Source organism: Cryptomeria japonica, chromosome 6 (genome assembly GCF_030272615.1).
Source record: "Cryptomeria japonica chromosome 6, Sugi_1.0, whole genome shotgun sequence".
Classification (NCBI taxonomy): domain Eukaryota; kingdom Viridiplantae; phylum Streptophyta; class Pinopsida; order Cupressales; family Cupressaceae; genus Cryptomeria; species Cryptomeria japonica.
This window is the reverse complement of record NC_081410.1, coordinates 611,217,121-611,230,167: the sequence shown is the minus strand read 5'-3', so window position 1 is coordinate 611,230,167 and position 13,047 is coordinate 611,217,121. Positions and strand designations below refer to the sequence as shown.

Sequence of the window (13,047 nt, the reverse complement as noted above, 5' to 3'; positions counted from 1 at the left end):
CAAAAAACATTTCCTCGAGGGTTGCGCCCCCGAACCCCGGCAAGGATACATAACAAGTGTATAGTACTTGCATGATTAGTCGCCACATATCAACATCTCAAATATATTTTGTTTGAGAAAGAAAGATACCTTTTTCAAATTGTAGAATTTGTAGGCCCAAAAAGAAGGATAATTCACCCAACAAAGACATTTTGAATTCCTTCTTCATGTTAGCAACAAAATCTTTGCACATATCTACAAAATCACTCCCAAAAATCAGATCATCTACATAAACCACAACAACCAAAATCTATTTACCTTCTTCTTTCACATAAAGGTTGTTGTCTGCCATTCTTCTTTTAAAGCCTTGTTGTTGTAGATACTTATCTAACCTATCATACCAAGCAGGTGGAGCTTGTTTAAGCCCATAAAGTGCCTTTTTGAGCTTACATACATAGTCATGATTCTGAGACAACAAATCCATTAGGTTGTTCAATATACACTTCTTCATTTAGAGTTCCATTGAGAAAAGCAGATTTTACATCCATTTGAAAAATTTTAAAACCTTTGAAAGAAGCAAAAGCTAATTCAAGAAGTGCAACTGGAGCAAAGGTTTCATCAAAATCGATACCTTCCACCTGTGCATACCCTTTACAAACAAGTCTTGCTTTGTTCTTACCACCTTGCCTTCTTCATTCAACTTGTTCCTATAAACCCATTTTGTGCCTATTACGTTCTTATCCTTGGGTCTAGGCACAAGCTCCCATGTTTCACTTTTTTGTATTTGATCAAGCTCTTCTTTCATGGCTGCTATCCAAAATTTATCTTCAGTTGCTTCTTCAAAACACTTAGGTTCAAACATGGACAGCAAAAAAACATCATCATCTTCATAATAATTTGCATTCCTTTTAGTTTCTCTAGTTCTATTTTCAGGTAAGATTTGATCAACTGGATGATTTCTTTGCACAAACTTAGGAGTCTTAGAAATAGTCTTACCATGATTAATTTCAGACTCATTTTCAGAATCAGTATCTGTTGTCCCAAGTTGAAAACTTGAAGAAGAAGAGTTTATTACCTCAGGTTGAACAATTTCAAAGTATTCTTTACATTACCATTTGATGTTCCAGCTTGTGTATGAGAGGAAGAGAGTTGAACAGCACCTTCTATTTCATCTTTCTAAGCATTACTGTCACCATTTTCATGCTTGTCACAAGTGTTAGTAATCTCATGAATTTTTACATTAACACTTTCTACTATCTTACGTAACCTTTTGTTGAAGCATTTGTAAGCCTTACTTTTAGAAGAATAGCCCAAAAAGATTCCTTCATCTGCCCTAGCATCAAATTTACCTATGTTGTCCTCTTCTCTTTTGATATAACAAGGACTACCAAAAACTCTGAAGTACTTCACAGGAGCAGGCTTACCTTTTCATAGCCCATATGGTGTTTTATTGTGCTTTGCTCTTATCATTCCTCTGTTCTGAATGTAGAGAGCAGTTTGAACTGCTTCTCTCCAAAAAGTATCTTTAACCTTTGACTCATTCATCATACTTCGAGCCATTTCTTGAACCAATCTATTTTTCCTCTCAACTATACCATTTTATTGAGAAGTTCTAGCTGCTGAAAACTGTCTTTTAATACCATTTTTCTCACAAAAACTAATAAACTCATTAGAAGTAAATTCACCTCCATTGTCAGAGCGTAAGCATTTTATTTTCAAATCCATTTCATTTTCAACTAGAGCTTTAAATGCTTTAAACTTTTCTAAAGCTTCTGATTTCTTTTTTAAAAAGGTTACCCATGTCATGAGTGAATAATCATCAATTAAAAGCATAAAGCATTTTTCACCTTGCAGACTAGCAGTCCTTGTAGGACCACACAAATCTGTATGCACGAGCTCTAGAGGTTAGGTACTTCACAATTCCTTGGACTTGAAACTAGTTCTAATTTGCTTGCCCATCTGACAGTCTTTGCAAACAATATCTGAGGGCTTGGCAAGCTGAGGCATATCTCTTACAACTTCCTTCTTGCTGATTTGGATCAGATTGTCAAAGTTCATATGCCCAAATCTTCTATGCCACGACCATGTTTCATCAAGCTGACTTAAACAACACTTTTCACCATTAGTATCATCAAGAATATGCAAATTATTGGCAGCTCTACTTCCATCAGCAACATGATTTCCATTTTTACTTATAATACAACAATTTGAATTGTAAACCAAATTATATCCTTGATCACACAGTTGGCTAACACTCAAAAGATTATGTTTTAGCCCTTTAACATACAAAACATTTTCAACCTTGATTTCACCATCATTTAAAATAAGCGTACCTTTACCAGAAACTCTTGCAAAAGAATTACCACCAAATCTAACTTTACCTCCATTCATCCGTTTAAGAGTCAAAAAATTTCTCTTATCTCCAGTCATATGTTTGGAACAACCACTATCAACATACCAGATGTCTTTTTCATTTTGAACAAAAAAAGCAATTTGCACAACCAAGGACATTTTTGTACCTTGCTTTTCCTTTTTTCTCCATACTTTATTGCTCTCCTTCACTTTTCCTTTTGCCTCATCCTTCTTAAAGAAATCTACCAAGATACTTTTACACACTTTTGTAGTATGACCAAAGTTGTTGCATTTATAACAAATAACATTATAGGTATTCAAAGGTGCAAATGAATTTCTATTCATAAAACTAAAATCTCTTCTAGCAAACAATCTACAATTTATGGCTTTATGACCAAAATAATTACATGTAAAGCAATAGCCATAGAAGTAAGAGTGATTGAACCTTCCCATATGAGTGTACCTAGCAGTAGGAAACCTTTTAAAGGTACCATTTCTGTCTTTAGAGTTAGAATCTTTCATATTATCAGCGTCAAACTTCAATTGTTTTGAGCATTCACCTTCTTCATGGCCAACACCGCTTTTATCAAGAGATTGTTTCTGAGAATTTAGCAAGCCATCCAAAGCCATAGTACACTCTTGATAGGTGTTTTCTTGATTCAGCAACTTTGTAGATTTCTCCAACTTTCTCAAAGAAACAACTTCAGCTTCGAGCTTTTTATAGTTTTGTTATATATCTTTAAGTTGTCTTCTAACATCTTCAATTTTCTTTGCTTCAACAATTTGAACATTCGAATCAGCAATAATCTTTTCAGCAGCCCCTAATGCATGATATTTTTCAATAATCTTGTTACTTTCTTCTTGTAGTAGTAACTTCAAATTCTATTTTTTCTTTCCCAGCTTTTTGGTCTCATTAAGGGAATTAATAAGCTCTTGTTCAAGATCAACCTCAACCTCTTTTTCATCAAATAAATCTTCTTCTTGGTTTTCAATTAAAGTTTCTTCCAAAGCCATAAATAAAATTCCATCATTCGGGGACTCTTCTCCACTTTCAACTAATGAACTATTTTCCTCCTTAGAATAGAAGCTTCTTTTGAAATTGCATGACCTATTTCCTTTCTTCACAATCTTCTTATTTTTATATTTAAACTCCTCACTATTGTTGTCCTCTTCTTTCTCATATGAACATTTTGATGCAAAGTGTCCTATCTTTCCACAGTTGAAACATTTTAAGGCTAGCTTACCCTTATATTTACCAGAGCCTCTTTTTAACTTTCTCACAAAATGGGCTGCTTCACAATCTAATTCTTCTTCTGTGCTATCACTAGATACATGTCCCTTGTCTTTTCTTTTCTTTGAAGCTTTGAACGCAATTTCTTTCTTTGAAGAAGATTTAACATTTGTTCGCATTTCATATGTTGTTAGGATATACCATGCAGCTTGTCTACTATCATCTTATTCAGATTAACCATTTCTTCAATAGCTGAAACTTTAGCATCAAACCTTAGAGGAAGTGATCTTAATATTTTTGGAACAACAGTCTTATCGTCAATCTTCTCTCCCAAGCCCTTTAGAGAGTTCACAATTTCATCAACTCTCAAGAAATAAGCTACAATACTTTCTTCTTCATGCATTTTAAGACTTTCAAACGACATTCTATGAGTTTGAAGCTTTGCATTCTTAACTTTCTCATCACCTTCGTATGCATTCTGAAGTTTCTCCCACATAGCTTGTCCTGAATCGCACTACATGACTTTTACAAACTCGGATTCAAATAAGCCACATAATATTGCATTCATGGCATTAGCATTACTTTCGAAGGCCCTCTTTCCATCAGCATCTGTAGGTGGATTAGAAGGAGGTGTGTAACCATTAACTACACTCATCCAAACATCAAACCCAAGAGACACTATGTAAGTCTTCATACGGACACACCAAAAAGAAAAATTAGATCCATCAAACAGAGGAGCTCTATTGGTTGCTAGATGTTTAAGAGTACTCATCTTAGACTACCAGAAACTGACCTTCAGGCTTTTAAGCTAAAATAGAAGGTATCTGGCTCTGATACCAATTGAAAAAACACAGAGAAAATACTAAAAGGGGGGAGTGAATCAATATTTTTGAAAATTTAATCTTGAAATTACCAAAACACTCAACAAAGAATACACATAAGCACATAAACTCAATATGTCATGTGGAAAACCCTTTCGAGTAAAAAACCACGGTTCAAAAACTTTCAATAACAATTTATGGGCACCAACCCAAGTTACAAAAATGAGCACCAACTCATACACAAGAGAACCAATTCTCAGGATGCTGAAGCACCAACTTCAATTCACTGAGACACCAACCTCTGAAACGAAAACTCTATAACATTTTTCAGATAACACTCAGCAAGAAGCATATTGAGTTCTCATACTCAGATATAACAAGTTTTACCACAACCTCATTCAGAACTCTCACACCAAGTAACATATATTCTCACATAGGCACAACACCCACAGACCCATATCCTCCTCAGAAATTATACACAACCTTTTCAGAAAAAGACCATCTCAGTGGCAACATAAAGACTATACATCTATATCATCTTTCAAAACAAAAGATCAGTTTCAAATATATTCACCCACTATGATACAAAGACATTTTTATCCTGGAACAGCACGGAACAGCACACCTGCAACCTCACAATTCTGTGCAAACATTATATATTTCTTCCAGCAAGCACGAGAGCTTCAATACAACAGCACACACCCATCTTCTCGATTCCTACGACACCTCAAAAGAAACTTCAACTTCATAATACTTTTCAATTACACACAGCCAAGTAAAAATTCCAAAAAGAATTTTTTTAGCAGTCATAATGATTATCAATCTGAACAAAAAGAGGAAGCGTTTTTTTTTGTTCTATTTCTTCTGTGGATTTTCATTCAGACAATCAACACCCGATACTATCTAATCCAGCAATACACTTGTCATTGAATAAAGACATTTTTCTGGAGGCTCTAAAAAACGGTTTATTCTTTTTGAAAGAACTTTACTGCCACGTAAAACAAATGACAGAAATAAGCTCAAAATGCATGCAAATAAGCCAGAAAAGTGAAGTATAACTGATATCGCAGGAGATACCAAACATATCTGACAAGAATCTCATATTCACCATACATTCCTGATAATTCACTGCCCATCCAGTCCTGACAAAGCTGAGATTACCAGCTACTGTCATTCTACCGTTATTTCACAGTATGCCAAAATGTCACTGCAGCAGATCGACATCAGATAATCAATAGAACTTGCAAACTCAGTACGAAAAGGCCACTTGTAGACACGAGAACTGAAAGATCTCTCTGATCTAGTTACAGATTCAATAATAAATTGGATCGAACAATAAAAAAACACCTGATAAGCTGAACACAAGCTTTAAACAGCCAAGTGGACATCAATGACAAAAATTCAAACAAATGCAAACCATCATATTTCAATTCATCAAGAGCATCAAGATCAGCCAGTTGATCCCACTAGCTGCACTGTGCAAGTCATATGTAGCAACCTCGTGCCTCTTGTTTGATCATGCCCCCAACTCTTTAGGGTTAATTAAGGTTAGATAGCATAGATAGCTGGTTCAAAAGATTCAAATAATTGACAATGCCCAGAAAATAAGGAAATCCATAATTTCAGAAAATATGATAAAATTGCTGTAGTGATTAAAAAATCCGAACAAAATCATACAAATCCAGCCAATCAAAAAAAATGGATCACCAGATTTATTAAGAATATCAATTATGATCTGTTCCTTTTACTTCAGTTAACAAAAAATGACTTTTTAAATGTTTTGTTGGGTGGAATCACCAGGTTCAGCCCACGTTCACCCCGGAACCTAAACCATGCATGTGGGTTGGCAAAACCGAGACCAGAATCCATGCCCAGTCAAGGACTGGTTACAGGAGGAGTTCTAACTGAACCCTATAACAAAAGTTTTGTGTAATTTGAATTAGTGTAGGAGGATGCTTTTTGGCATGGTTGATCCTTTAACAATCAACTGATTGAATCACTGATTTCCACAATGAATAAAGCGGGAAAAAAGGTATGCTTTGTCAGAATTTTAAGAAACCAAATAAGGATAATGGACCACGTATATAATCTTGACCTATAAACACCCTCATTTTAGGGTGGTCAAATACAGAGACTTTCTGTTGGGTGTGCAGATTATATAAAGGGCAAATCTGGCTGACTGATCATTCTAGGTCCAAGAATGGAATCAAAATTTGGTACTAAAGATGGACATTGCATTCCAAAGTAGTGGGACGAACAAAGAAATAAGCAAAGAAACTATGGTAGTGTTCATAAATGACCAAAGTAGGTCAAGAACACTCAGATATACAGTGAGTTGCAAAAGCAAACCATGAAAGCTAATCCGAGAGGGACAATACAGACTAGTAAAGCCTAGGCAAACTAGTATATACAAAGCCATATAATACAAGAAAAATTATGTTTGAGGCAAATACCATGTCCTCAAGATCTAGGAAAAATAAGCAAAAAGGGAACAAGGCTCTAGTCTGCACCAGATTCAGGTGTACAAAGGGACTGGCATTTTCAGTGATTGTCATGTACGGATACTTAATATAGATCAAAGAACAATTGCAACACAGGCTCAGAAGATGATTGGATCTTGCTGGTTGCTTGCAAACTAATGAATTTAAAACTATTATAACTCATTAGCAGTTCCTATGAACAAGTTAAACCTGTTAGTTCCTTCTGCTTACTAACAAACCATTACAGTAGCATCATTTGTAAATACTCAATATTTTCAGATCAGTTTAAATATAGTTCAAAGAACACTTGCAACACAGGCTTAAAAGATGATTGGATCTCGCTGGTTGCTTGCAAACTAATGAATTTAAAACTATTATAACTCATTAGCAGTTCCTATGAACAAGTTAAACTTGTTAGTTCCTTCTTCTGATTTTGAACTGCAACTGATGATAAAAAGAATGTAAAAAGTCTACAAATGTAGGTGTTATTTCTTGTTGTTTTAGGAATTTAAAGACTATAGTTCAGGTGACAGTTATTATATCATGTAGCTTAAACTTCTGTAATGTGGATTGGATTGGGCCTCACCATAGCCATTTTAAATTTGCTAAAAGGTCTGGTTTGCAGAGGTTGTGAGATTTTGAAACTCCATTACACATCTGTAAATCTGTCATGGTAGTTTGGAGACATCTTGATTTCTTACATTTGTATGTATTGCTCAAAAATAATACAAAAAAAATATTTTTATCAAGAACAAAGCTGCTCAAAAGAATTCCACTGCACATACTTACTAGACTATCAAAAGAATCCTCACAGACAATATCTCCCGCTCCTTTCGGGAAATGCAATGATATATATTTGTTTTTTGGATACATGATTGTTCCAAAGAACTTCAGCCGCCCCTGCCATAATAGCACAAAGCAGTATTAATCATAATGACACAAATTCTACTATTAAAGAGCATAATGATAAAACTATTCTATCACACCAAACACTTTGCTTTTTTAACTTAATTCAATGTTCAAAGTCGAAGGCAAACTACTGGCACTGGCACAAGCAGTTTACAAAAGTTTTAATCTAAATAACAAGATATAATGGAGAGCCTGATAATAAGCTTCTTATCTTACAAAACCCTCCTTGGCCTTCTCTGTCATACCAATACAAGCCATACTAGTCATTACGACACAAATCATTCAAAATAGAGAAAGGGATAAAACGTGTAGTATAGAAAGCTTTTCAGACTATTACCACTCACAAAAATCAGTTTACATGATACTTGTATCCTGATGACAAAGATGTGACGGAAATCTTGAAAATAAAGCTCTTATCCTAGAACTAGAAAATACACTCTTGTAAAAGAAGAACTTACCACAGAAAAAAACATAAAAACTAAATAGAAACAATATCTATTCTATCATGCAAAAATATATGTTTGGTTTATATCAATTCAAGAATCAAGATTAAAAGACAAAACATTGCTACTCACACAAAGCAATTTATGTGGGATTTTAATAAAAATGATCAAAATATAATGTAAGTTTTGAAAGGAAGGCGATCGCTGATTTTCCTAAGATTTTCAGGAAGATGCTTTATTAAGTGAAGAGCTTATATGAGAAAGCAACATATAAAAGACACAGTAATGCAAAAGCTACAAAATAAAAAATTGAAAACTACACCAGAGGTAAAAAAGCTTTGAACTGTTTGTCTTTGCTCAAAATTAATAGTCAGAATGTTACCACTTGAACAAAGTTTACACAATATTGTTTTATAAGCATCATGATGCAATATAAATTTGAACATAAAGTTTTTATCTTAGAGTTTTGGAAAAGATACTTTTGAAAGCAACATCAACATCCTCTGCCATAATAATAAAAAGCAGTACTGTTAAAGATTATGTAACTCCTACAAAACAAAAAGTAGAAAACTATTAGGACCTGTTTGTGGGTAGTAGCTCATAGGAATATCGGTCGAAAAGAAAACTGGAAATTGCCAGTTAGAGGTAGGTGTAAAGATCAACTTTGAATAAGCTTCCCAGGGCAATGCAAGCTTGGCAGGGGCTGTATATGTGATCAGGGATATGTCTGGGAATTTTTTGATGGGTGGATCCAAGTAACTTGATATCAAAATGAACAATGTCTGAAACTGCTAGATTTTGAAATATAACAGTGGAAGGGACTCAGGTTGTAATCAATGCTCTGAAAAAAGAGTACTGCCCCAATTGGTTGCTTTGTTATAACAGTGGAAGGGGACTCAGATTGTAATCAATGCTCTGAAAAAAGAGTAATGCCCCAATTGGTTGCTTTGTTCTTATCTAGAAGAAGTAATTATCGATATTAAAAAGTTTGAGTTAGTAGAATTTCAGCATTGCTATCGTACGCAAAAATGTTGCAGATTTGTTAGCTAACCATGGTATAGAATTCTAAAGTTTTGCTCCATTAGAAAGAAATATAATTTCAGATTGGTAGGAATTACCTATTCTTGTAGGCATGGATCAACCTTTAAATATTGGAAGTAACCTTAAATGGTTATAATTCTTGTGTATGGTGAGCATTTTTAGATTATGTCATGCTTTCCTTACTGCCCTGACTTGGGGTTTAAATGTTATAGCTTGTCACCATGCATGATAATGAATTCGGAGTGGCGGGTGTATAGAGTTATGTAAGATAGATGACTCTCGTTGGTTCTATATAGTCACATGGTTTGTTAGTTTCCTGTGCGTAGTCTTCTTCAGTGCTGGCCAGGTGTGTCTAGTTGCTTTTGGTTTTGGGGTTCTCAGTTGCATGAAATGTAGTACGTGACTTTCTTGTGATTTCCTGTGCAAAGGGATTATCTAAGACCACTGCCTGCAGAAAATATTTGATTGTCCAAATGCACCCATGTTAAAATTGGTTATATCTGTGCTGGGGTATCAGGGCATTGTGGGCACAGCTGTCTTTCAGACCTCTGCAAGGATTTTAAAAGATTTTAAAGCTAAATTGGGTGTGGCTATCTCGAACGAGGAGGTGAAACAGAGTATTATTGAGTTGCTGGTTCATGTCAGCAATGTAGATTTGGATGATACCGGTGGCAAGATGAAGAGCTCAGAGCAAGATCATGGTGGTATGGAGAATGAAGCAGTTAAGTCTTGCAGGTTGTTAGTCATAACATGAGCATCATTATGGATTTATGTCAAGATTTAAAGAGGGTAATTCAAAACATGGTTGTCTCTCATCATAAGGGCACTCTGGAGCTGGTAAGTTGGTATTTAAGCACTTTACTTTGTCACTCTTTGAAAATGACTGCTATTCTTACTAAGTGAGGCATGCAAAATTAATCATGGATATTCTATTCAATGGCTTGGAGTAATCTGCAATGTTCATGCCAGCAGATTAAGGTTATTCCAGCCTCCAGGAACGGCATCCCTAGCAGAGCCTACGACAGGTGGCATTCAATCCCTGGCGGTGCTGGTATTTCTCACTGAGGAGTTTCTTAGATTCAATGAAAAGGTGGAGGTGGTTCCTGCTCCTGATTTGTTTAATGGTACTTCATGAGTGCAATAGATGTGATGATTTTTAGCTATTTGCTATCCTCTGCTTTGTCTGTTAGGATTTAATTGCAACAAGACTGTATGTGGACTATAGTCTGATTTATTAGTTTTAAGGCTTTTTACTTTTGTGTCTGTTCTTGTTGCCTATATGCCCCTGCAAGGATTGCTTATTCGGGTATTTTGGTTGCTGTGATCATTTGTTTTGCTGGTATCGGTTGGCTGAGACCCCTTAATAGACTTTCATCTATTAATCAAAAATAAAGTGTAAAAAAGTAAAACTAATGAACTAATTAAGTTTACTAGCGAATCCAATCCTATTCATCACATCAATCGAGAAGCGATGAAAATTTGAAAATAACGGTCTTGTTCTAGGGTTTTGGACAAGGTGCTTTTCCTGGCAAAACGCTTGTCGCATAAATTAATGTGTAGAAGAACCAAAAATCCATGCTGTAGTACAGAAAGCTAAGTTCTATTGGCTCTGCTCAAGATAAAAGGGTAGAGGGTTGCCAAAAGCACAAAGCACTTCTACTTATATATTGCCAAAAATAATCAAGGATGCTATTGATATTTGATAGATAATGTTTTCAACTTAGGAGACAATCATCAAATTAAGGTTTTGATCCGAGGGTTGTGAAGAAGATGCATTTCTAAGCCAAGGGACCGCCATATAGATTTCAATTGTTTAGTTTATTTAGATCCGAATCATTAAAATTTTGAATGTAAAACTCTCATCCTAGGGTTTTGAAGATTATGCATTTGTAAGTACCTTAGAACTTCTCTGCTGTAAAACAACACTAGTCATAATGATGCAAAGCCTGCCAAATGAAAAAAAAAAAGAGAGAGAACTATTCTGGAGAAAAGAAAGCTGTATCGTGTTTTGTCTTAGGTCAGGGTATCAGGGTCCATGGCCAGACGCTTGCCGGTGACTCAAAGCAGATTACTGATATTTTAATTTCAAACATCAAGATGTGATGGAAAGCTTAAAAATAAAGTTATCCACATTGAGCTTCAGAGAAGACTCTTCTGAATGCCAAGCAAACTTCACCGAATCAAACAAAAAAAATTCAAATAATAATAGTGAAGCCTGCGGGAATCGAACCATGAACCTACCTGAGGAAAACTGACATAAAGAATAGGGTTTTTAGTGTCCAGGTGAGACAATTCTCCCATCTTGCCACCAGAAACAGGAGCTATAAGGCAAGGGAAAGCAAATAGATATTTGCTTTTCCTCTGGCCTTTCTTCACAATATCTCTTCCGTCGCTTTTAATTATGGATTTTGAAGGCTGCAAAGGGCGACTAGGGTTTGCTCGCACCTGAGAAATTATTTTCCTGCTAAAAGCCATCTTACGTAGCCTCTGCCTCTCGAGATCTTCAGCATTCTCTGCAACACCGTTCTTTGCGGCTTTCACCATATTTTTTTACCGTTATAACATGAAATAACAGAAGAGAAATTTAGCTCTCTTGTGTAGGTTCTCTATATTTAACGTACGGAAAACTCTAATAGTGTTATTGTCAGCATTTCGTAAAGGGTTTGCTGGAATTATGCAAACTCCGAGGTTCGACCATTGGATTGTCAATCGTGAAATTTTTGAGTTGTCAAGTAAAGCAGAATTTAGAGTGTATGTGGGGATCTCATTCGTCCACTGAAAAATAAAGACAGTCAAATCTCCACGACTTTGAACGTTCTGCTTAAATAGCGAACGGTTCAAGAATCTTGAGTACAAAAACGGTGAGATTTGAAACCGAGACCTGCTCTACCATCAATTTTTTTGGGTTCGCACTTAATAAGTTGATTTATTTTACAGTAGAAACGATTGTTTTTGGGAGCCAGACTGATAATTTTTGGTGTTAAGAAGTGTTTGGTCAGATGTTCAAAAATTTTGAATTTTTTAAGTCGATAATTCTATCGATCTGCTATACAGTTTATTCAGAAAATTAAAAATAGGAACTTTTCAGACAAATGATTTTTAAATTTCATGAAATTAAAAACTATTAACTATTAAAGACAATTTTAAATTTTTCAATTAAAATTTGTCTACAAATTTATTTTACCTTTTATTAAACTTAATTTTTCTCATTATCAGATGGATCCTCATTATATAATATTCTTATTATTTATTCCTCAATATTCTTATTATTTATTCCTCCTTATTCCATTTTTCATTATAATATTCATATCATAATATATTCTCTCATTATTCTGCATTATCTCATTAATATTTATTATAATATTATTTAATCCATTAATATATATTATTATTAAATCCATTTTTCAAATCTCCTACATAGCAAATGCATCCTCTATCCACCTTGCACATGTGGGATCAAATTCTCAAACCCTATTCTTTATCTCACATTTGCACCACAACTTGGATTCAACCCGAGTATGCCTATTTAAGCAGAGCCCGTCTCCCATTTTGGGGACCTCAACTTTTGCATTCAAAATCTATTGCTTGCATCCATTTCTTGCATTTTTTATATTTTTTCCTCAATCTCCATCTTTCATAACTTCTTGTGCATGTGCTTTCTGAGAGCACTTATTATTTGAACACAAGATTTTGATAGTAGGAGGGCAATGGACTAGAGTTTGATAGCACACATGTGTATTAGTTTAGATATTTTTTTATGTTGCATGCATGCTTTTTGCAAGTACTTCATT

General features: G+C 34.9%; 1 protein-coding gene across 8 annotated transcripts in view; it reads right to left on the bottom strand.

Moving 5' to 3' along the window:
• The window catches only part of LOC131037736 (DNA-binding protein RHL1), a 118,054-nt gene extending 105,801 nt beyond the window's left edge, over nucleotides 1-12,253 (bottom strand). For 4 of the 8 annotated variants that reach the window (XR_009104285.2, XR_009104284.2, XR_009104286.2 and 1 more), the window contains exons 1-2: nucleotides 11,498-12,252; nucleotides 7,653-7,763 (exon numbers count right to left, since the gene is read on the bottom strand). Coding sequence is in view for 5 of the 8 variants with exons in the window: in XM_057969925.2 (XP_057825908.2) it covers nucleotides 7,653-7,763; nucleotides 11,498-11,800 (414 nt within the window). In the remaining 3 variants the exon portion in view is untranslated. Of the gene's footprint in view, nucleotides 1-7,652; nucleotides 7,764-11,497 lie in introns of all 8 variants that reach the window. The other 4 variants (XM_059207521.1, XM_057969927.2, XM_059207522.1 and 1 more) reach the window with 1 other exon arrangement.
• Nucleotides 12,254-13,047: the final 794 nt, after the last annotated feature.